This window comes from Trichoderma reesei (genome assembly GCF_000167675.1).
Source record: "Trichoderma reesei QM6a unplaced genomic scaffold TRIREscaffold_10, whole genome shotgun sequence".
Classification (NCBI taxonomy): Eukaryota; Fungi; Ascomycota; class Sordariomycetes; order Hypocreales; family Hypocreaceae; genus Trichoderma; species Trichoderma reesei.
This window is the reverse complement of record NW_006711157.1, coordinates 1035281-1058735: the sequence shown is the minus strand read 5'-3', so window position 1 is coordinate 1058735 and position 23455 is coordinate 1035281. Positions and strand designations below refer to the sequence as shown.

At 53.9% G+C, this 23455-nt stretch overlaps 9 protein-coding genes across 9 annotated transcripts; 3 read left to right on the top strand and 6 right to left on the bottom strand.

The window, feature by feature from the left end:
• Positions 1-549: 549 nt before the first annotated feature.
• On the bottom strand, positions 550-1700 carry TRIREDRAFT_4171 (Ca2+ transporter; the record flags this gene model as incomplete). The annotated part of the gene is made up of 2 exons (XM_006965503.1): positions 550-1476; positions 1530-1700. 2 exons carry the CDS (start codon positions 1698-1700, stop codon positions 550-552), a joined length of 1098 nt encoding a protein of 365 aa, XP_006965565.1.
• A 443-nt stretch (positions 1701-2143) lies between these two features.
• On the bottom strand, positions 2144-2829 carry TRIREDRAFT_62522 (uncharacterized protein; the record flags this gene model as incomplete). The annotated part of the gene is made up of 2 exons (XM_006965671.1): positions 2144-2395; positions 2482-2829. The coding sequence occupies 2 exons, from the start codon at positions 2827-2829 to the stop codon at positions 2144-2146; spliced, it is 600 nt and encodes a 199-aa protein (XP_006965733.1).
• A 3204-nt stretch (positions 2830-6033) lies between these two features.
• TRIREDRAFT_122147 (uncharacterized protein) lies at positions 6034-7305 on the bottom strand. The gene has a single exon (XM_006965670.1). The coding sequence runs from the start codon at positions 7154-7156 to the stop codon at positions 6095-6097; it is 1062 nt and encodes a 353-aa protein (XP_006965732.1). The 5' UTR covers positions 7157-7305; the 3' UTR covers positions 6034-6094.
• Positions 7306-7977: 672 nt separating this feature from the next.
• TRIREDRAFT_39883 (uncharacterized protein) lies at positions 7978-9132 on the bottom strand (the record flags this gene model as incomplete). Its single annotated transcript, XM_006965526.1, has 2 exons — positions 7978-8397; positions 8452-9132. Coding segments are annotated over 2 exons (1101 nt in total), but the record flags the coding sequence as incomplete, so codon positions are not given.
• A 569-nt stretch (positions 9133-9701) lies between these two features.
• On the top strand, positions 9702-11298 carry TRIREDRAFT_4170 (uncharacterized protein; the record flags this gene model as incomplete). The annotated part of the gene is made up of 2 exons (XM_006965502.1): positions 9702-10224; positions 10280-11298. The coding sequence occupies 2 exons, from the start codon at positions 9702-9704 to the stop codon at positions 11296-11298; spliced, it is 1542 nt and encodes a 513-aa protein (XP_006965564.1).
• A 305-nt stretch (positions 11299-11603) lies between these two features.
• TRIREDRAFT_62271 (acetyltransferase) lies at positions 11604-12195 on the bottom strand (the record flags this gene model as incomplete). Its single annotated transcript, XM_006965669.1, has 2 exons — positions 11604-11826; positions 11909-12195. The coding sequence occupies 2 exons, from the start codon at positions 12193-12195 to the stop codon at positions 11604-11606; spliced, it is 510 nt and encodes a 169-aa protein (XP_006965731.1).
• A 2440-nt stretch (positions 12196-14635) lies between these two features.
• Positions 14636-19196, top strand: TRIREDRAFT_62182 (glycosyltransferase family 1; the record flags this gene model as incomplete). Its single annotated transcript, XM_006965823.1, has 6 exons — positions 14636-15296; positions 15396-15491; positions 15553-15650; positions 15712-16149; positions 16224-18893; positions 18960-19196. 6 exons carry the CDS (start codon positions 14636-14638, stop codon positions 19194-19196), a joined length of 4200 nt encoding a protein of 1399 aa, XP_006965885.1.
• Positions 19197-19898: 702 nt separating this feature from the next.
• TRIREDRAFT_122146 (uncharacterized protein) lies at positions 19899-20643 on the bottom strand (the record flags this gene model as incomplete). The annotated part of the gene is made up of 1 exon (XM_006965668.1): positions 19899-20643. The coding sequence occupies one exon, from the start codon at positions 20641-20643 to the stop codon at positions 20008-20010; it is 636 nt and encodes a 211-aa protein (XP_006965730.1). The 3' UTR covers positions 19899-20007.
• A 1965-nt stretch (positions 20644-22608) lies between these two features.
• TRIREDRAFT_62389 (uncharacterized protein) lies at positions 22609-23321 on the top strand (the record flags this gene model as incomplete). Its single annotated transcript, XM_006965822.1, has 4 exons — positions 22609-22659; positions 22869-22975; positions 23060-23212; positions 23276-23321. The coding sequence occupies 4 exons, from the start codon at positions 22609-22611 to the stop codon at positions 23319-23321; spliced, it is 357 nt and encodes a 118-aa protein (XP_006965884.1).
• Between the last annotated feature and the right edge of the window lie 134 nt (positions 23322-23455).

The following is a 23455-nucleotide window of genomic DNA, read 5'->3' as shown; positions in this document are numbered from 1 at the left end:
CCGCAAGCCGTAATCAAAAGCTGAGTGCCAAACTGCCGCAGAACCGAGATCATGCCATGCCAGGCTGTGCTCTAAGCCAGTCAGGACCTCTCGGCTAACAAGCTGCTTCTTCGATACGAGGGATGTAGCCGTCAAATGATTTCACTGGTCGACTTTACGAGCCGCATAGTCTAAGATATTGTACTGGGCAATGTTAGCAAGTGACAGTGAGGTCGGGGCGATGTGCTTTCAACCATCCATGGCGATCAGAACACTAAATCTCAGCCGTAAACAACCAGCTTCCTTGTAGGGCTTAAAGAGACGAGTCATGACACCCTTTCGTGCTGCCGTCAGTTTTGTCATTGTGAGCAAATGCCTGCTACGATCCATCCCTACAAATTAGAAGGTTTGAGTCCCGTTATGCATGTTTGCAGCATGGCCAGCATCGCATTGACTATATCGGGTTCCTCGAGGGAGTCGCGGTATTACATATCAACCTGTCATTGCATGTCATGTGTGCTATATCTCGAACCGAGCAACCACAAGAAACTTCTCCGGGCTCATAGCATCTCAACCTGCCACTCCATGAATCACCGTGAATTCCAGCACAATAAAGGCAATGTAGCAGACAATCATGATCCCCCCAATCAAGCGGGATAAGCCTGCCCCAAACCAAACAGTCGCTGTAAACGCAGCCGTTGAAGCCCACAAGACCCCCAATTCCGAGACGGTCACATTGCCTCCGTCCAAGCCCCCTTTGGTATCCATCATGATAATGCCGCAGCAAAGCGACAGTAAGAAGATGTTGCTCCCGGCGCAGTTGGCCACTAGAATCCCCGGGTGGCCGCGGTAGCCACTGACAACAGCGACGAACTTCTCCGGCAGCGTTGTCGCAATGGCGATGACGATGATGCTGAAGAGAATGTCGGAGATGCCAAGTCGGTCAATGACGTTGATTGCCGCCTGGGAGAGCACGTAACCGGCAAGGCATATGGCAAGGAAGCCAAAGGACAGAAAGAAGACATCAGATGCGAGCCGGTGACGATAGCGGCGTGGGTATGCCCTCACGGGTGTGTCAGGGCTGTTGGCGAGCAAGCCTCGCGAACTTGACACTGATCTCTCGTCGTCATCTTCATCCTCATCCTCATCATCAGCATCACTGGCGTCCGAGTCCTCTGGCGCAGCAAGGACCCCTCGACCAATGGCCACAGCGATGAGCACGAAATAGAAGCCGAACGCCACCACTAGAAGCGGCCCGCAGACCAACCAGGTGATGTTCGTCGAAAAGTAAATGACTGGAGCAACTGCCGTAGTCAAGGCGAGAGTCAAGAGAGAATAGATCTGGGAGCTCCTGTCAAACTCTACCGTCTTCCCCCTCCCGTAACATAGCAAACCGAGGGAAAAAGCGCCGAGGATGTTGGAAATGGCAGCGCCAATCACGTTCCCCATTGCCAGTGAAGAACGGCCCTGCGCCAGAGACGCGACGACGACGGCAAGCTGAGCGACAATCAGTAATTATTGCAGACAGAGGCATTTGATGCAAAGCGCACCTCTTCCCATTCTGCGCCTGCTGTGAGGAGGCCAATGATGACTTCAGATACCCCGATACGGCTTGCGACGGCGGCCGTATGAGTGATGAACTTGTCGGCGCCAAACTCGAGCAGAAACAGGGTCGAGGCGAAGGCCCCGATATTGAATGCAAGTCCGTCTGATTGTGCCATGCCGATTCTCTTATGGTCGACGATGAATTTCTGTGTATTACGTGCAAGAAGATGAATCTGCGTTGACACTTACACTATTAATCATTCGGAAGAGCTAAGAGGTTTGCGTTCAGTTGATGGATGACATCAAGCTGATGCTGACGGGGAGCTTGCATGTAAGCCGGCGGGGGGTCACAAAGGCATATGAGTTCAAAGGCCCAATCTCAATATAGAATGGACGCTTCACACGATAAACAAGTTGAAACTCGTCTTCATCTCAAGTAGAATGCGAATATTTACAGAATCAATAATCTCAAGACGTGGGTACTCATCCGCACACATTCCCAACACCCTCATAACATGCCAGTCCAACTCCCATATTATACAGTCTTGAGCCATATTACACCACATCATTACTACTCCATACATAAAATAAAAATACCAGAGGCAATGAAAAGTAAGGCCTAGTTGGCTCCGGGATACACCATGCCGTTGTCGGACTTGTACTGCTCCGAGCTGCCGTTCCTCAAGAGAGCCTCGCGGTGTTCCGTCTCCTTCTCGAGCTGAATCAGGTTGCAGCACGCGCAGCAAAGAGACTTTGCAATGTCCTCGATGCAATTACCCTCGAGGTTGTACTTTTCGCGAATCGCGGCACGCTGCATGCTGGCGGGGATCCAGTGAAGGGCGCAGCAGCTGGAGCCGCAGAAGAGGAGGCACTGTAATAGAGGGCAGAGCCGTGTTAGTGAGCTATTGTTCCCCGGCATACGAGACAGACAAGACGGGCGTAGGGAGGAAGACATACGGATGTGTTGACGGGCTCATAGCCGTCCATGTTGCCGTTCTTGTTGACCCGGTGGTGCGTCTTTCCAAAGGTGACGCAAGGAACACAGCAAGTGATGAGGCAAAGGTCGATGGGGTTGAAGCAGTCAAACAGGTGCGTAGCCCAGCTGAGTGCGCCAGCGGGAGATTTCGAGTTGACGTGCTCGCCAGGTCGAGACAGGACATCGTTGAAGCGATCCTTCCAGTGATTCACATCGTTGTCGTCGATAGGGCCGCTCTTGGCAGGCGTAGAAGACTGAACAGAGGCTGGAGCAGGAGCAGCAGCAGGAGCCGCAACAGGGGCAGCGGGAGTCTCAGTGGGAGCAGACATTATGATGGCTTGGGAATTGGGTATCAATAAGATAATACAAAGGTGTAAATGAGTGACAAAGGTGGACCAGAAGAAGCTGTAGCAAGGCAAGAGAGCGTGGGATGGGCAAGCAAACAGTCCGAACTACAACACAACTGAGAGCTCCTACTGGCGAATATATACAGACAACGACATAAAGCAAAAATACTAGCCCAAAAGCCACACGTTCCTTTTGTTTCAGCATCGGACACTTGCCATGCAGCCACCAGATGAGCAGTCCACCTCGAGGCAGACCGACAGCCCGTGATGCTAGTCTACGGGGGTGAACCCAGCCGTAAGATTGCCCTTGGATCCCGCCAACGGAGGCTCTCCAGTGGGCTATTTGGGTTTGCTTCTGACAGGACGACGCATGTCCCGGTCCACGCGCAAGGACTCAACCATGGCCATTGGCTCTCGTCACGGTCCGCCTAGAGTAGGCAGCACATACGCTCAGACGCAGCGGCATCTAGCGTGGGAGACGACCTCTGTCCAGCCCTGCACACTAGTTTCAGCCGCTTTTGATGGCCATTGAGCAACAGCTTTGGGTGTGATGGGCAAGTTTGCTCAAGCATGCTCTCGACATGGGAAGCGCCATGGGGCGATGAGTTGTAGACGAGGAGATGACGAAGAGGGCGATGTCTTGGGAGACTTTGTCTAGCTTTACAATGGATATAGTAAAAGTAGACCTAAGCTTATAAAGTCTTTATGAGCAGCCAAGAACTAAGGTATCTACCTTGCAACAAAGGATGGTGGTGTAAGTGGTCGGGTACAATGAGCTTCGAAGGACAACATACATACATCAACCCGTCTCGGATGCGGACCCGACTCGCACACAGCTCTCATAGGTCAATGCCGAGCATGGCGCGTTTTCCCCGGCAGTCGTGTCTCACCATCATTCGACACCGTAGACGTTACGCTTGAGCCGGGCAGCCAAACGGAAGCTCGCCCAGAGTCACACGAGCTGCTCCATAGATCCTTGTCTGCGCGTGTACATACTGTACTCGTATGCTCATGCCGCTTGCGAGGACGCTGCCTGGGCTGAACCGTAAAGCAATGACAGAAGTGACTCGCACAAAGGTAGGTAGGCCGCTGTTTTCTTCTTCTTCCGCCCTCGGCTTGACTCACACTCGGCGCCACAGCCGGCTTTAGTAGAGGAAACGGGGGGGGGGGGGGGGGGGGGGGTGCTTGCATGAGGAAATTGCAGTGAAGCCATCAAGGGGACGGCTCACGCGAAAGAGGCTTGTCACAGAAGCCTTTCGCGCCGGTGGCTTTGTTTTCAGCCAAGGTTGATATTTTCTTCAGTTGGCCGGCTTTTGATCAGGGTCTACCGGGATGATCAAGGTATGGAGCTACCTAGCAATGACAAGTCAAAGGTTGGCCTCGACGCTAAATCGAAGCCGGGGCTCGGTACAGAGCCACATCTCTGCGTGAAACCCATGTTCTATTGGCTGAGATAAAGCAAGAAGAGAGGAGTTACCTGGTGAGCAGTTCCGCAGTTCAATGTCAAGGGCGGTCTTGGCGGCAGCTGTGGCTTGGGCAGCTGAGATCCATGTTTACTAAAGAGCTTCTGACATCCCGGCAACACGCTGCTTAGCTCTGCCGGAGTGTACAATCCTGGTTCATCCTTGTTTGCTTTTTCTCCCTTATGCTGGGTTATGGTGAGGCTGAGGCCTGGGATGCGTGATGGAGCCGCTTCCGGCAAGGAGTGGTGGAGTTTGAGCGCGATGAACAAAGTAGACATGACGGATGCATTGCGGCAGTCGTTGAAGCCTTTCAGAAGGCCTCTGTGGAAAGCTCGTAAGAAGTGGACTGGGCTCCATGGCCACAACTGTTAAAGCCTTACTGATCCCAGCAGCAGTGACATGTTCAGCCCTTTTGAGAGGAGGCAACAACACATTGACAGCACCGCTCTCAAAGGGAAGGACTGTGAAAAATCGTCCGGCAGCTCATCCGCCAACTCGGGGCGATCAGCTCCATGATTGTACAGGGATTATATCCCGTTGGCGTCGTAAACCCATGCTCAACGCAAACCGCCAGCCAGCAAACGCCGAGTGCACTGTGCGGCGGCTCAGTATAAGCTCTGCTTTTTTCTCGATTGAAGCTGAGAGTCGCAAGTTCTCGTTGGATCTGGTATTCGTTGCTTTCAAGATTCGCTAGTTTCCCATGGCTCGGGCAATGACATATGTGAGAACTTGGACTCACGATGACTCGGACCCTGGCCTCCAGCGTAGTGTTGGTGCCTCGTGGTCTACAACCTTCAAGCACCCATACAAAGAGCTATTATATCATGTACCCCAAAATGATGAGGATAAGCGCAGCACTGTAAGTCCCATGGTGAAGTGATCAGAACATAGCCAATCTTCATTCAAAGATGTTAAAGCTGCACCGGACTCTTGCTAAATGAGCAGCAGATGATAAACAACTTGAGGACGTCTAGAAAGCAACTACGTGTGTGGTATCAAGACTTCTAAGAGTCTCCAAACCATCTACATAATCAGGCCAAGTTCCGCAAGGCCTTCGATTTAGCCGCCTCGGATCGTATCTGCAGCTTGGCCGACTACCGACGCAGTTACAATATCCCCTCACCAGCGCGGATACATAGAAACCTCTGCTCCAATCGTATATGCCTCGAGCATAAGAAAAGCAACGAGATTTCAAACAAGTCGAGTATAATGACACACAGAAGTAACCCTGGCCAGGCCCCTCAACCGCCCCTACCCCCCCCCAAAATCCGCCTCCTAAAGCAGATCATCCGCCTCGTCCGCCGTGAGCACGGCGGTTCGCTCGGCGTGGAACCTAGCTTCGACGAGGGAATGGGGAGGTCGTTGGAATATGGAAGACGTAGCAGCTCATCGCGATGGACTGATGGCGCTGGAGTCTGTTCGCCCCTGGATAAGGAAGAGAGGGGGGGAGGCTGGCTGGCTGTTGATATGCCTCGGATCATCATACTCGTTCACAATGCTACGAGGGCAGTTGGCAAGGGAGGAGGAGTTGACGCCGAAACGGTCCATCAGGTGCATGTAGAGAGCTTGAGGGAATTCGCCGAAGTGAGGAGTACAGTACAGCTGATGTCATCAGCGCATTGAGTCGGGATTGAAAAGTTGTGAGAGCGTTTCATCTTGACAAGTCATGTCTGAGCTGAGATTCGATCCCATGGATCTGGTTTACCATCTATTTCGGTTTCCCCCCCTGACAACTCGCCTCCACAACAGTCCCTCGACCGCTTTTGTAAAAAAAAAAAAACAAGTCAAGCGAAATCAGGCCGCTGATCGACTTCCCGCGGCGTCGCATCAAACTTGTCCACATGAGCACTATACTTCTTGTCCTTGCACGTCGGAACGCAGGGATTCATCGACCATGCAATCCCAGACACGGATGCGTCGAGCTTGAGGTTCCACTGCTTCACCATCTCCGCGCATGGGCCGCCCTTGATGCGAACCACCTTGATCAGTGGCCGCTCCTCTTTGACAAAGTTGAGAATCTCGGCAAACGTGCCCCTGCTGTCGTATAGCTTGAAGACGCGCTCGTTTTCAATGAGTAGCTCCAGACAAGTCACGCTTGTGAACAGCCTGAGGGCCTTCATTATGGTGTCGTGAGCCCATTGCAGCTTCGGCATGAACGTCTCATCAGCGTGTCGAGCACAGGTCGTTATCCCGGGCACAGTATCGCAGCGCGTCACCCGGCAATTCAACACCTTGTCGTCAAACCTCAGCGTCAAGATCCTGACGCTGTTTCCAATGCTCCCGCCCAAAAGAATGCTGTTGGTAGACTGGGGCATGGCAAAGATCTCTTCGTCTCCACGAGGGATCTCGCCAAACTCCTTGGTGATGGCGATCTGGAGGCGCTTCTGGCGCCAGTACGCCAGGCTTCCTTCTTCCCAGAGCTGTCTACATGACATCATCAGGTTGAAAACGTGGAAGTAGTTGCGGTTGCTGTACATCATGTGTCCGCGGAGCCGCCGGTTGAACCAGAGGAACTCGACGTTGCTGAGACAGGAGGCATATCGGTCCCACGGAATCTTCTTGTTGTGCCAGTGGACTCGGGGGAGCTTGTTGAAGTGGATAAAGTGGATGGATGCGAGGGTGATGGGGTTGTCGTTGTCGTGTCTGTCTTCGTAGTCCTTGATGAACATGAGCAGGTCAAAGTCGCGGTCTTGCCACAGTTCGTGGAAGATCTTGAGGCGGACCTCGAGGGGCATGTTCAGCAGATGCAGCCTTGGATAAGACGCAGGGCTTCCTGGCTGGATTGAAGCCATGGTGGGAGCTTGATGGCGCCGGTCTCTAGCGGATATTCGACGTTGCTGAGACATTGTAGCAGTAATACCGAAGAGAAATGATGTTTCAGCTGTAAGGCTTACTTCAACGTTCAATAACCGCCAGTGGCTTATACCGAACAACAACGGTTGAATGAGGCAGAGACGGCATTTCCACCACCACCGCGGGACACGCAGCACTAAATAGCCAACAAGTTTCTGACAATCCTTCTTGCCAACTCGTGCCTGAGAGGGTGTGATTGTATGCATCGCCTGCAGTAGGAGGACGCAAGCCAAATCGCAAAGGGGACGATGCACACAGTGCGAGGCTGAACATCCAGGCATTGATCTGGCTACCTGAGCTGAAAAGCAAGACGGCCTGGAAGAAGTTGCTTTTTTTTCCCGCCCCTCATTGCATTCAGATCCAATCACGGCTTCCCACCTGGCAGTCGGGGAAGAATCGAGTGAAACATACATGCGCGTGGCCTCGTCCATCACACGCACGCGAGGTGGTACGACTGCGGCAACAGCGCAAGTATCGAGCTCGTGCCTGATGAGCTTGTAAAAGAGAAGCTCCATTTGCCTTGTCTATGCTTATGCGTGAAATTGTTTGTATAAAACGGATATGAAAAGTCGAGTGGGTATAGAGAGCCATCCTGAATAGGTAGGTAGGTAGGTTATGAAATAATGATACAAGTGCTATGATATCTCGACAATAACATCTGCGGTTGGAGAGGCGTGCGAGTGTGTAAGTGCTGAGTCGACTGTGCACCTGCATAGATCGGGAGAGCAATGTGGAGGAGACACAAGGAGGCAATTGTTTTCTCCCCCGTGCAGATGGCTTAGAAGGAATGATCCTTCAGGCGGTCCTGCGACGACTGCCCAATCATGCCAACCACCTCCTCGAGCTTCTGCATCAACGCACCGTCATACGGAGGAGACTCCATCATGGCCATGACAAAGGGCCCCTGGCCGCCCCAGGCGCACGCATGCAGTTCATTGCGCAGCTGCGAGATGAGATTGTTGACCTCTGCATTGGCAAACAGGCCGGCTGAGTTCATCTCGTGTAGCATGTCCAGCGCAGAGGTCGCGTCTCCGAAGCGGCGCCAGTAGATATCCGCCAGCTTGGCGTAAAATGGCGTCGAAACGCCCAGGACAAAGGACGGCAAGCCGAGTTCCTTGATACGGGGGAGAATCTGGAAAATGTATGGAGAGGGACGAGCAAAGGCCGAGTCGAAGAGGTCGAGCGCCGTGGTGAGGAAGCGTGAATAGAGCGGGCCGTGGATGTTCATGACACGCTCTTCATCTTGCGAGGCCACTTCCGATGCCGTCATCTGCTCATGATCATCCACCTCTGAAAGAGCAGATTGGCCGGTTTCCTCCGCCTTGGCCTTTGACTTCTTTCTGCCCTTTGAGCCCCTAGAGCTGATGCCTGACCGCCTTGCCTGGGCAATATGCAGCTTTTCGGGCAGCGAAAAGACTTCCTTCTCCATCACACTCCACAGCTCTGCATCAGTTTTGCATGCCCTCATCAGAGCTTCCACCCTCTCGCACTCTCTGCTTCTCTCGAGCTCAAGGGCTTCACGCTCAGCCCTTGCCGCCTCGTCGTCAACCTCAAGCTCCATCATCTGAGCAGCATCCTGCTCAGCCTCTGCATCCCGCGGCCTGACTTCATGCAGGCCCAGCGCGACCTGAGCCGCATTTTGCAGAGATCTGGGATACCGGCTGAGGAACTTGTCCCGGAACTCGGATATGCGGGCCTTTTCTGCAAGGGAGCGAGCTGAGACGGGGCTGCTGTCTTTCTCGCTGCTGCTCGCAGGTGCGTCGCTCAAGCCCTGGTACCCATCCTCAGATTGCCGCCCTGGGCCGCGCCTCCTTGAGGCGGGCATTTTGCCCTGGGCAATCTCATGGAAGATGCCCTTGAAGATCTGGGCTTCGGACGGCGTGATGGTTGAGATGCGGCCTTCGTCGCTGCCAGCCAGCTCTCGGTCCTCCGCCTCCCACTGGAAGGGAATCGCATTGTCTGAAGGCCTTTTTGTCCGTCTTGCAGTGTGTCTCAGCCGGGCGAAACTCAGCGCGAACGAGGGACCCCTGGCCGCCAGCCGAAGAGTTTGTGTCTGGTATAGAAAGGGAAGCATGGTGAAAGACATCGTTAGCAACAGGGAAGCATGAGGAGTTGATTGTCCAACAACTTGAGCTTCTCGACAGCAACAAACTGCAATTTCTTGGAGGCAACTTTGCTGGATAAGATAAGATAAGGCATTCAGCGTAAAGTTCTACTACTAGTACTTTGCACGGCTAATTGTCGGCGGCTCTCACTGTTAATGACCAGCAGCAGCAGGTCCCACTTGGAACGCTTGCCGCAATAACTGGAAAGAGCTGCGCGTGACTTCGCGCCAGAACAATTAACAGCGACGCGATCCTACGCGATCCCGCCAGTTTCAGCTCGCCTCACCCGTCGCTCACCTTTTTTGCTGCACCTTGGTATATCAGCATTCGCCTTTCTTTTCCTGGTCTTGAGGCACTTGCGTCTACCTGCAACTTGAATACGGGCTCGACTACACACTTTGTCCTCTTTTGCGTTTTGCGACACCCGCCCACCATGGCACCCAAGAACGAGGGCGATGGCCTCAGTGCCTTTGAGAGGCGGCGTCTCGAGAACATGGCCGCGAACAAGGCTCTCCTGTCCGAGATTTCGGTCACTGCCAAGAAGATTATACCAGAGAAAAAGCCAGCATCGAAGCCGCCAGCTCCACGAAAACGAGTAAAGGCAGAACCAGTTGTCCGGGAGCTGCGGCGGGGAACGCGCATGAGCTCTCGTCTTGCCGGCGTCGCCGCGGACGACGAAGCGCTGAAGCGGAAATTGGAGGTGGAAGCCGAGCACCAGGCTGAGCAGGCCAAGGCCAAAAGACTACGAATTGCTGGCGATATGAAACTCGGCGATATTGTTGTGGATGGTAAAAAGTACCTTGGCAGCATGGACGGTCTGCAGGGCATTTTCCGCGGCGCGCAGCCGGGCGTTCGAACCTTTGATTACGATCCCAAAGAGGCAACGGACGATGACCTGAAGGATCTCCGACTACGAATGAACGGCCTCAAGCTCTACGAGCACTGGATACCCAATGGTAAGGATCAGGAGGGAACCATTCGTTGTTGCAGGATACTAAACAACTGCTACAGACATCAAGATTACGCCACAACGAATATATGCCCTCGGTTTCCACCCCACTGAAGACAAGCCCATCGTGTTTGCAGGCGACAAAGAAGGCGCCATGGGGGTATTTGATGCCTCTCAGACGGTTCCCGAGGTAGACGACGACGAGGAGGATCTGCCCGATCCAGTCATCTCCGCCTTCAAGACTCACGCCAGGACAATCACGTCCTTTGTCTTTTCGCCTATCGATGCCAACGCCGTCTTCACCTCGTCATATGATTCGTCAATACGAAAGTTGGACTTGGACAAGGGCGTGTCTGTGCAGGTGTTTGCACCCGAGAACGCCAACGAGGACCTGCCAATATCAGCGCTCGAGATTCCCGCAGCAGAGCCAAACATGCTCTATTTCTCAACACTGGATGGATCAGTGGGGCGGTACGATACCCGAGCACCAGACAGCTTGGAGCTATGGAGTCTTTCGGAGCAGAAGATCGGAGGCTTTTCGATGCACCCGCTCCACCCCTATTTGCTGGCGACGGCTTCTCTTGATAGGACAATGAAAGTCTGGGACCTACGAAAAATGAGCGGGAAAGGAGAGCTGAAACATCCGACGCTGTTGGGAGAGCACGAGTCGCGATTGTCCGTTTCGCATGCGTCTTGGAGCGCCGGTGGCCACGTCGCCACGTCATCATACGACGACACCATTAAGATATATGACTTCTCAGAAGCCTCCAAGTGGAAGCCGGGCCAGAACATTGACGCCAAGACGATGGAGCCCGCGCACACTATCCGACACAATAACCAGACGGGTCGATGGGTCACAATCTTGAAGCCCCAGTGGCAGAAGAATCCCAAAGACGGGATTCAGAGATTTACAATTGGCAACATGAATCGCTTCGTCGATGTATATGCTGCGGACGGCAGTCAGTTGGCCCAACTTGGCGGAGAGGGCATCTCTGCTGTGCCAGCAGTGGCCCATTTCCATCCCAGCATGGATTGGGTGGCTGGAGGGACGGCGAGCGGCAAGTTGTGTCTCTGGCAGTAGACAGACGTTTGTGTGCATGAAGAAGATATACATGCGGTTGATTTTGGAATACTGACGATCCAGTTATGGTCACGACAGCGGCGAGGGGTAGCTGCTATGCCCGGTTGATGCGCGGCTTGGATGTTTAGACCTGCACATGGGTACCTACCTAGCTGGCAACAGATGGAAGGGGCACTACAATCTCGCTCAATGTATACATTTTCTATGTTACCTATCCTTTAGCGGTGCAGACATGGTACATAGGCTATATCAAGACATGGTTGGCTGCTCAACGAGGAACCGTCGTTTTCAGGACAGCCTTTTCCTCACTGAAAGACCGTCTCCATCTCCGTGCCGCAGACCTTGAAGCCGCACTTTTGGTAAAAGGGAATATTGTGCTCGCTGCAGTTCAGAATCGTCTTCCGGCACCCCACATTCTTGGCCACGGAATTGAGAGCGGCGAGCATGTGGAAGCCCAGCCGTTTGCCCTGGTGCTCCTTGGAGATGCAAATCTCTTCAATGTGGCCGACCGTGGTGCGATTTTGTATACTTTTGTCGGCCAAATTTGTCAACAAAAGAGTGAACCCCAATTTGTACTACATGGGCATGAGAAATGGGGGAAAAAACTGACAACTTCTTCTCGACAATCACGGCGCCGGTGCCCACGATTTTGCCCTCGTGCTCAATGACGAGATAGTAATACGGGCCTTTGCCGCCGGTGTCCATGTCATCGTATCGCTCGTTGAAGTCCTCTTCCGTGACATTGTCCATCCAAGTCAAATCACGGAGACATTCTAGGAAGCCCTTTGCGTAATCTGCTTTTTCTAGGGGGCGGATTGTGAAGCCAGTGGGGAGAGCTGCCGCTGCGTCGCTTGAGAGGAGAGATGCGGGGAATATGGAGGGGTTTGGGGAGGACATTGTTGAGGGGCGTTGTGATAGGTGATGAGAAGGAATGCACTCGTTGACCTGATGGGAGGATGTAGTTCTATGACGGTTTGCAGTTGGAGATGTTGAAATAGCAAATCACTTGGAGCGGACGATTGGGTGTGAGTTGTGACGTTACATGGTGAATGGCATTATGGCCTGCGTAAGTGCCTCCTCCTCTGGACTTTACGCTAGAATGTTCTGCTAACAAGAGAGACGATTCACTCTGCCGTTTAGCTGATGGAGAAATACAGAGTTTTGTAGATGGAAATACGATTGCAATAATATCACGGTTACAAGATGCCTCTCTCATCAGAATTGTGGAAAAATGCTATGGATAACAAGGAGATGAGACTGGAAAGTTGAGGTCGTGATGTGCTAATAAAGCCAGAGCTCCCCCATACGACAAGGCGTGTGTTAGCCGGCAAACCCACCGTTGAGCTTATCCAAACACACGGGAACCAAAGGATTGGAAACCGCGGGAAGAATGTCAGCTTCTCCACAAAGCCACCCGATGGATCCGATTAATCCAATGTTCAATGGATCGATTTTCAACTCTGTTTCTTTTCCAAAATCGATATGTCGTTATTTCGTAGCTTGTTTGGCAGCCACACAGCCTGAGGCGAAGCAAGCTCTGGCTGAGTCAGCCCCGGATATACATGTATCACCGGGTCGGGTCGGCTCATGGTCAAGGTGAATGGATCGATGGATTGAAGCATCAGCTGAGCAGTGAGAGAGGAGAAACCACCGTGATGTACTTGGAACTTGGAAGTACAAAAATTCAATCTTTGAGTTGCTCGAAAAGCAGAAGAAACAAGGATGGGAGCGAAAACGAACACGATGTTTGAGTCAAAGACAAGGGAGAACCAGAGATGCGTCGTATGTACAAGTAAGGTATTACATGTACGGCAGCGGAGCGGCTGCATGATGGATTGCGCACACGCTGCTGTTTGACCCCTGTGCACCTTGGTAGCACCGTGCCTTTGGGTTCGTACTCGTACTCCCTACCTGTGCAAAAGATGGACTTGTTGAATCTGCAGGCATTTGCAATCGCTTCCTATTCTTACCTACCTATGTAAGACGAAGCTTGGGACCTCATGTCACTGTTCATGTTGTGCTTGTAGCACCCTGCCTTGAGATACTACCTTGGTACGCAAGCACAAGCTCTGTCCCCGGTCCTGAATCGTGTCACTGTCGAATAACGTGTCGGGGAATCAAGTAGTAGTAATCCAGTGATGACAGAAACAGCCATCCGTCACCTGTCATGCTCTTCCGCAGCGCGCGTCATCGTCCTGGGCCTGCAGATTGCCCAAGCCTCGTGGTGACCAGATCACATGGGAGACGCGGGGTGGAGGCAGGACTACCTTAACAAGCCGGGCAGCGTGTGTGACTTATGTACATGTATGTGTTTTTTTGCGGCGCCGCTGCTGTGCACGTGCAGGACGATAAACGGCTCTGGCGCCATTGGCCTGAAGGCGACAAGCAATTGCTATGTACATCTTTCAGGCCTGTTCTGGTTTGAATACCTAGGTAGTAGGGGACAGGTAGGTATGACGAGCATCACAAGATAAGGTACCTTACGGACACGACTAATGGACGGCATCTCCCTTGCATGCTATCGATAAGCCGCTCCCTTGGCGACATCGCAGTGGATCGGGCCAGACTGGATGTCACTGCTATTCAAGCCCCAACACCAACGGGTCGGCGCACGCAGTACCGGTACCATCAGGCTACGGATGTGAAAGGGCTGTCCGTCTGATGCGACGCCTTCATACCTCACAGGGCCCTCCTCACTTACCGACTCACCGGGCACTAGAGGTAGAATCAGCCTCCCAACGCTGATCCTCGCGGCCGCCTACAGCGAGCGGTGTAGGGCCCAAGAGGTACCTACAAGAGACGGGAGTAAAGTTGGTGTAAGGCAGTACCTAGGTACCTGGCAGGTACAGCCAAGTACCGCCTACCAGCAGGTACCTCTACCAAACCCATCCAAAGGGCAGCACGCCAGCCCGCGAACCTGACCTGACCTGACCTTATCTGCAGCCGTAATCCCAACGTCCAACCTCCCATCAGTCCTCCACCAAACAAGCACGCAGACTCTCGCCCGAACCTCCCCATCTGACCGGCAGACGCGGATATCGACGACGCCTCGCCTCCCCTTTGCGCTGTGCTGTGCTTCCGCTTCTGCTTCCGCGGAGCTGCTGCCTCTCCCCTCCAGCCTTCAGGCGGTTGGCGGAGCGGGCGGTTGGTTGCCTGGCCGTTTGCCCATCCAAGCAGCTGCACGTCTGCCGTCATCCTCGCGGCCATTCTGCCTCTGCCTGCTGACCCCCGTCCAGCTTCTTCCAGAGCCGGCCCTTTTGCATCACCGGGAGGCGTTTCTCCCCGCGCTTGCCAACCTTAAACCTACAGAGGTGAAGCGACTTCTGCCTGGGCCATTATGGCCACAACGCCCACGCCCCGTTATATCAGCCCGGACGGCCACGAGGATGCGGATGCTGTAACTGCAACTGCAACTGCGCCTTTGTCTCCTCCTCCCAACGACGACCGAACTCCGACTGTCGAGCTCCCCGAACCTCTCCAAGGCAGCGACGACGAGACAAGCGAGAATGTCGGGCCTGCGAATCCCGGCCACATGGCTGTGAACCTGAACCAAAGCATCTTCGGTCTGATTGCCGCCGCCGGCTCTCGCGTAGACTTCAACACGCGCTTTGACGACGGCAGCAGCGACGAGGACGAGGGGAGCAGCCTGAAGCCTCTGCGCTCACGACATCGCGATCTCTCACAAACCGCTATACTCGGTTCATTACCGGCCAAGGACAAGAGGCTGGGGAAGAAGCAGCCGTCTGGACATCGGATGCTCAAGTCCTTTGCGTCGTTGCCCAAGAGGACGAGCAGATCTGGAAAGGGCTCCAGTCGGCTATGGGAGCCTACCCAGGAAGTCGACGAGCATAGCGAGACAAGCGAGTCGCCGTCTCCCAAGATATCCCTACAGCAGCCTGAAGATGACCTCCGGATAGCGCCCGTCATGAGCAGGATGCTAGAGGCCAAGGCTGAAATGGCTAGCCGGTCGAGCTTCGATACCGAAAGAGACTCTTCCGGTCCTGAGCGTACGGATGAAGGAGAGAGAGCGGGCGACGAAGAAGAAGAAGAAGAGGGAGACGAAGAAGAAGAGGAAGAGGACGACGAAGAAGACGAAGAAGACAATGAACACAGCGATGGGGAGCATGTCACAGAGCTGGCAAAGAAGCTGATGGAGATATTCAAATTTGACGAACCCGAGCGTGTCATTGAAGGTTCGTTTGCGCCGGTTCACCTCTATGTTGAAGTCGCAACTAACAGGCAGCCCGTGTGCAGAGTATCCCTGCTGGCTACTACAGAGTGTCTTGCTCCAAGGCTTCTTATACATCACTTCCAAGCACATTTGCTTCTACGCACACCTTCCTAAGAAGACAGTAAGGCAGATTTCTGCATCTTGTATCAAAACTGCTGGACACGAGCTAATCAACACTATAGCACACCGTTACCAAGTCGGGTTTCCTGCTGAAAAGCGGCAAACGCAATCCAAAATACAACCGCTACTGGTTCCGCCTAAAAGGCGATGTCTTGTCTTACTACCAGGATCCCACAAACTTGTACTTCCCTCACGGCCACATCGACCTCAGTTTCGGCATCTCTGCTAGCGTTACCGACGAAGACAAGGAGGGCGTGCACTTTGACGTAGTGACGAGCCATCGTACCTACAAATTCAAGGCCGAGAGTGCGCCAAGCGCTAAGGAGTGGGTAAAGAGCCTACAAAGGGTCATTTTCCGAAGCCACAACGATGGTGACAGCGTCAAGATCTCTCTGCCCATCGATAACATCCTCGATGTTGAAGATACCCAGATGATGGAGTTCTCGGACACGTGTAAGATTCGGGTCATCGACAGCGATGAGACCTTTGCTATCGACGAGGTGAGTGATGATGGGGGGGTGTGCTCTTGGCTCCTCTTGTAAACGGCAATTCTAACCCATTTCTCTGTATTCAGTACTTTTTCTCATTCTTCAACTCCGGCAAAGAGGCCATCAGTGTTATCAAGGTCTTGGTCGAAAACGCATCCGCTGAGGGACCAACTGCCGGCAAGGTCATTGCAGCTCAAAAGGAAGAGTCTTCGAATCAGTCATCGCCGCACATCTCCGGAACCGCCTTCAGGAATTTGACCCGCGTAGACAGCGCGCTCACGACAAAGCCTCTGGGTACTGCCAGAGGGGACGGTTCTCCGGCATGGGCGGATTCGACAAGTCCGAGCGCCGACGAAGCAGGCGTGCTGAGCTTGAGAAGCTCTCGGGGCAGGAGTTCGAGCGACAACAAGACGTCAGATCACGCTGAAGAAAGGAGGGAATCGCGACTGCTAGAGTCGTCAGAGTCCAATCTGTATTCGTCCATCGAGGAGCCAAGTTTTGCTAGTCTCACGCAGTCTGCGTTTGAAGACCCTTCTGCGAGCCAGATTCTTCGAGGCAGCGACGTTTTCCAGAGTCCCACGATGAGACACTCACAAACCTCCAGTCACGACTATGGTGAGTTCAAGGGCAAAGATGCAGCGTCAGGACAGGGGCCGCACTCCTCGGCGGCAGCGAGTCAAAACGATGCGTCAAGCTACAGCGGTTTTGTTGAACCCCCGCGGACGTCGACGCCTACGCTGCAGAGTATCACCAAAATAGGGGCTTATCCCCTACAGCGAGCCGGCGCAATCGCCGAGTACCTGAACAAGACGGGCAAAAGAATGAGTACCCTCTTTGCTACCGAGTCTATGGGCTATGTCGAGAAGGTTTCCGGCATGTGGAAGGGCGAACGCAAGCACTACGACGAACCTGCCGGTCTTCGGCCCGATCAAGACGAGCTGGAAGAGAACGACGATGGTCAGATACAAACCTCTAATGAGCGGTTCCGAGCGCACTTTGCACTCCCCGACACAGAGAGGCTGCAGGCCACATACTTTGGCTACATCATGCGTGTCCTGCCGTTGTATGGCAAAATCTACCTCAGTGGCCGATACTTTTGCTTCCGAAGTCTGCTCCCTGGCACTCGCACAAAGCTGATTCTGCCCTTGAAGGATATCGAGAACGCCCACAAGGAAAAGGGCTTCCGCTTCGGATACTCTGGCTTGGTTGTCGTCATCCGGGGGCATGAGGAACTCTTTTTTGAGTTTCGAACGGCCGAGGTCCGTGACGACTGCGCGGTGACGCTCCTGCAGGGCCTCGAAACCACTCGCCATCTTCTGGAATCCGGAATCCTAGAGCAGCACTATAGGGACGATGCAAGAGCTGCCATTGCAGAGCGAGACGCCTTGAGTATAGCAAGGGGGGAGGCGCTTGTCGATGGTAAACATGACCTGTCGCAATCGACCGCTCTATCTCATGTCCCCGATATGACGCCCGGGGATGACATGGAGGCATCAGTGGTCCAATTCAAGGCGCCGCATCCCATGCGAATCACATGCCTTACAATTGGCTCCAGGGGCGATGTTCAGCCGTACATTGCCCTATGCAAGGGACTGCTCGCAGAAGGCCACAAGCCACGGATCGCGACCCATGCCGAGTTCCAAGGATGGATCGAGTCCCACGGTATCGAATTTGCGTGTGTAGAAGGTGATCCTGGGGAGCTCATGCGCCTCTGCATTGAGAATGGAACCTTTACCCTCTCGTTCCTACGAGAAGCCAATGCGACATTCCGAGGTTGGCTTGATGATCTCCTCGACTCCGCGTACAAGGCCTGTGAGGGATCGGAGCTCCTCATCGAGTCGCCGTCAGCCATGGCGGGCATTCACATTGCAGAAAAGCTTGGCATTCCGTACTTTCGAGCCTTCACAATGCCTTGGACGAGGACCAGGGCGTATCCCCACGCTTTTGTCACGCCGGAAAATAAGATGGGCGGCGCCTACAACTACATGACCTACGTCATGTTTGACAACATCTTCTGGAAGGCCACTGCCCACCAGGTCAACAGATGGAGGAACAAGACGCTTGGCTTGCCAAACACTAGCTTGGAAAAGATGCAGCCCAACAAGGTGCCCTTCCTATACAACTTCAGCCCCAGCGTTGTCGCGCCTCCGCTGGATTTTTCCGACTGGGTCAGGGTCACCGGCTACTGGTTCTTGGATGAAGGCAGCGACTACGAGCCTCCCCAAGAGCTCCGGGACTTTATCAAGAAAGCAAGAGACGACGGCAAGAAGATTGTGTATGTCGGGTTTGGCTCCATCATTGTCAACGACCCGGTCAAGATGACACAGGAGGTCATCGACGCCATCCTTAAGGCCGATGTCCGATGCATCCTGTCCAAGGGCTGGTCTGACCGCATCACCGGGCGAGACGAACCCGTGAGGCCGGCCGCCGCCGCCGCCGTCGAAGAGCCAGTGATGCCGCCGGAGATTCACGTCATCAAGTCTGCTCCCCATGACTGGCTGTTTCGACAGATTGATGCGGCAGCACATCATGGCGGATCCGGCACCACGGGCGCCAGTCTTCGGGCCGGCATCCCGACCATTATCCGGCCATTCTTTGGAGACCAGTTCTTCTTTGCGAGCCGAGTGGAAGACTTGGGCGTTGGTGTCTGGGTCAAGAAGTGGGGGACGAAATCCTTTGGCCGGGCTCTTTGGGAGGTCACGCGTAACGAGCGAATGATTGTCAAGGCCCGGCTGCTGGGAGAGCAGATTCGCAAGGTAAGCATCTAACAAATTCCCTGATCACAGCAACCATAGATATGCTAACAGTTTTTCCTTTTGCAGGAATCTGGCGTGGAGACTGCCATTCAGTCGATTTACCGAGACATGGAGTACGCAAAGAGCCTGATTAAGCATACAGACGGGCACCTAGAGGCCGAAGAAGACGAGGACACGGAGGAGAGCTGGACGTTTGTCCGGGGCGATGAACCGGATCCAGATGTGATTACGACCAAGTTGAGCGAGGGATTGGATGGCGTGGCATTGGGTAACAACAATAGCAAGGCGTCGGTCAAGGCTTGATTGAGGAGGACTTTTTCACTCTCCTTCTCTAATCTCTTCTCTTTTTTTCTTTTCTTCTTCTTTTCCTTTTCCTTTTTCCTCTTCCGTCATCTTCTTCTCACCTTTATCGTTTCTGATGAGAGAAACCTAACGAAGTCATGGCTCTTTTCTCGAGGGAGGGTTGGATCATCGGATGGCAAAGCAAGAGTCTTTGCCTAACTCTTTCCTCTTCTGCTCTTTTCTTTTTTTTCTTCCCTATTTCCTAAGATCCCTAGACTGGTGTCCTTCTTATTTCTTAATACTGCTTGTTTCTTTTTCCTTTCCTTTTGAGTTTCTTTGTTTTCTTACGCATTGGATCGCATATTGGGCCACGTTCGAGATTAAATCAATCTATCTAGTTTGCAGATGGATGCAAATAGATGGATTTTGATAATGTGATTTGAGAGACGTTGGGACATTCTGGGTACTTGTTGAGGCGAGAATGAAATTTGATGCCTTTTTTTTTTTTTCTTGGAAATAGATCCTGCTGCGTCTTAGAACGAAAGAATGCAAGTCGTATGGCCCGTATCCAACCAAGTACTACGCTGAAAACAACATGAATCATCGTCAGGACAAGGGACCAATACTAGAGTGTCAAATCAAGGAGTCGATAAAGGATTCGCTGTTTAGTGAAAACGCCTACTAAGTCCCAAGTCCCATCATAACCCAACCTTTGTCCGACCAAAGAACGAAAAGTAATATACCCAAGATCCTGTTCCCAAGCGCCAGCTTCGTCAAAGAGCAGAGAGTGAAAGCCCAGTAAACAAATAACATTGCCGCTGAATCAATCCGCTTAGACGCACACGTCCGGGGCCCGCATTCGCGAAGCAAGCAGGTTGCCGTCCTTGAGAGCATCTCGTTGGACGTAATTTGCCAGCGGGCGGGAGTTTGCGATAGTCTCCCACAAGTCCAGAAAGGCATCCTCCATGCCGTCGACAGTCGGGTCCCTGTCCTTGTACACGATTCGACCCTGGGCATCCCTAACAACCTGCCCGTTCTCATCCACCACTGGCTCGTTCAGGAGGAGGAAGAACTCGGGCCAGTCCCGGAAGGGCGACGTCTCCAGTGCCGTCCTCCAGATGCCGTCCGTGTGGGCGATAATGGCGTCCTCCCAGCGAGCCGTCATGTGAAGGCACTCGCGATACCAGTCCATCATGCCCTGCATGTCGGCGCGCCACCAGCCGCCGACAACGGTGCCGCCGGGCAGGATCTGCTGCCTCGAAATGACCCAGCGGATGAGGGCGGGCCAGAAGACGTTTTGCAGCAGGTCGAGCTTCTGCTGGCGGGTGACGCCGAACTCGCCAGCGCGGAGGACGTAGATACGGTCGGTCTGGGAGGCGTACACCCAGTCGAGGTCGCGGTGGGCTGTGTCCCCGTCCATGGGGCTCTTGTGGATGGGATAAGGGATCCGTTGAAAGTTGCCATACATGATGCCCTATATTTTGTGTAATTCTTCCTCTTCCTCTTCTGCTTCCTTGAGTGTTGGCGTTTCTCTTAGCAGTTAGATGAGATGATGGTCCATGAAAGGAGGATGAAAGAAGATGGGATCCGGCGCCCAAGAGCACATGCGTATCAGTGGCGAGTTCTGACGGCGCAGTTGACGCGGGACGAGGCAAGATAAAAGAGAGGGCCTCGAGTGTCTGACTGATTCAATACCAGTGCCGGGAATATCAGATATTTCATGCAAAGACGGGGCCTGCGTCTTTTTTGTCGACGAGCCTCAGAGCGCCACGCCCATCAGCCCATCTTTGACCCTCAGCTGTCCAACGCAACGACGCGCACCGCGGGTGGCAGGCAAACAAGGCAAACCTCCTGGCCAGGAAACAAAGCATAAAGGGTAGCATCAGCCAGGGTCCCAATCCGGGGAGGCATGACCAAGGGCCCCCTATCATGCTCTTGCATTGCGTTGCGTCGATCTGCAGCGCAGGGCAAGTCCAAGCTAAAGCCGCAGGCAGAGAGCGGCGAACCGCGGGTACGATCGGGTTGCAAGCGGAAATGGCTTGGCCAGACATTTGAGCTGTGGCAAAGTCGCGATATTAGTCGAGAGAGCGGGGCCCGGGACGGCAGGCCAGCCAGCCATTGTGCGAAGGTCTGTGGTCCAGTGGATACCGGGATGAGAAGATGAGGCTGGGATACAAGGGCGTGGAGTAGTCTTGCTTCCATCGGATGTTGTGTTACATGGCCGCGAGAGTGTGACCGCGAGCAAGCCAGCCAGCCAAGCACGCAAACCCGCTGGTCAAGGCCGGCAGAGTCAGCCTGTGGGCGTCGAAAAACGGGGGGATCCGAGAAGAGAGACTCCACCTCCCTCCGTCGTCGGGCAGACGCGCGGAGTAATACAGGCTCAAACAACAGGCCCCATGCAGCATCCTGAGCGCTCGGAAGGGTCCCGGGAGAGTTTCACCTGCGGGAGGCATCAGGTTCGGGCCACCAGATAGATAAGGGGGGATGGCCACGATACCTAGCCTCTGCCCACCATTGCATTACGCAGGGCGATGAGCAACGGAATCCAGGTGCAGGCTCCGATCTGAGTGGCCGACCGAGACCGACTAGGAGAATGTGGCTGCTGCGGCGGCGCAACCTTGGGGTTGTCTCAACCGTCTCGTCTGCTGGAACAAGGCCAAGGGTGGTGATGCCTAAAGGAAGGGCCAGGACTGGGGTCGGCAGATGGTGCGTAGTTGTCTGGAGTGAGAAGCATGCGATGGATGCCGCCTCATTCGCGGTGAATTCTAGGCATAGCCGCATCAAGGGTCAGGTCAGCGGCATTGCATTGCATCTGCATCTGCATCTGTCCAGTCGTTGCCCATGCCTGCTGCTTCTCCTCCCGTCCATCGTGTCTTTTGTCCGTCTATCGGTTTGCTGAGCCATTGAGGAGGGATGAGAGTCTGGATGCTCTGTCATGAGTGGACGTTCGATTCCATGGCATCCAGTGTAGATGAAAGGAGACCCGTCAGACAAAGAATGGGATCAGCCTCTTGGTGATGATGGAGAGAGACAAAGTCCATCTTCAGGTTAGAGAAGCAGAGAGGTATTATTCATCGTCTCTTTGCTAAGCGGGAAGGTGGCAGCCAGACCTTCTTGCCTTTCAACTCGACTTGTCTACCTTACCTTACCATATTACATACAGCACCAGCTCAGAGCAGTGCCCCACCATGAAGAAGTGCATTATGTAATCAGTGCCGCCAACCTCTGGCGAGGCTCTCACGGAAAATGGCCCTCACCAGCAATAGCTTCCGACGCCAGAAACGACCTCGAACCTCCCCTGCAGACGGCGCGCAGCAGAGGTATCGCGACACATCGATTGACGAGCCGACTCTTTGACTCTTCTGCGCAGACCGCGATTGATTGACGCCGCCTCCTGTCTCTATCCCGCCTCGACCGCAGCGAACCGCCCATCATGCCTCAAGATATGCCCCCCCGGGGCGGGTACGAGCCCGTCCAGTACAAGGTGCGTTGCGGCAGGGTTGTTGGTGCTGGAAGCGATCACTAGGCTTTATATCTTGGTCATCTCCGGTTCGAAGTGGAATCAGACATGGCGTGACGCTGCGACTTGGAGGAACGGCGAGAAGTGCATCGATGGAAAGAGAGGGATATGACTCGACAACATATACGGCGCACTTGGAGCATTGGACACCAAGGCTGACACCTCCCGTGTAGCGAAACCTCCCCGCCAAGGGCTTCCGACCGGGCATCATGCTTCTCGGCATGGGCGCCGTCATGGGCTACGGCTGGTACAAGCTGATTGGCGGCATCCGAGAGGCCAAGTACGTCCTCATCCCAACCACCAGTCCTATTCGAACCCCCCAACCCGAAGGCTCCAACACAAACTGACAATGGTCGTCTTGTAGTGAGCTCGCCCGCGAGAAGATGTGGGCGCGAATCCATCTGATCCCCCTCCTGCAGGCCGAAGAGGACCGCGACCAGGTGCGACGATACCTGGCCGACCAGAAGCGTGAGAAGGAGCTGCTGGGCGAGAACACAAAGGTCTACAACAGCGACAGGTGCGTCTCTACGATTGATGTTAACGGTTCACGAATGGTTGATGTGGCTAACTGGGGATGCAGGTTTGTGCGGCCGACGTTTGCCGTGGCTCCGGCTCCCTCGAAGTAAACAGTATCATGAAGCAGAGGAGATCAGAAAAAAAGATGTGCTTAAAGGGGCCTGGAGTTTTGTATATATGTTTATGAAGATGTGTCCACTCGTCGTCAAGTTCGACTCCACGGGCAAGAACTCAGAGAAATCGG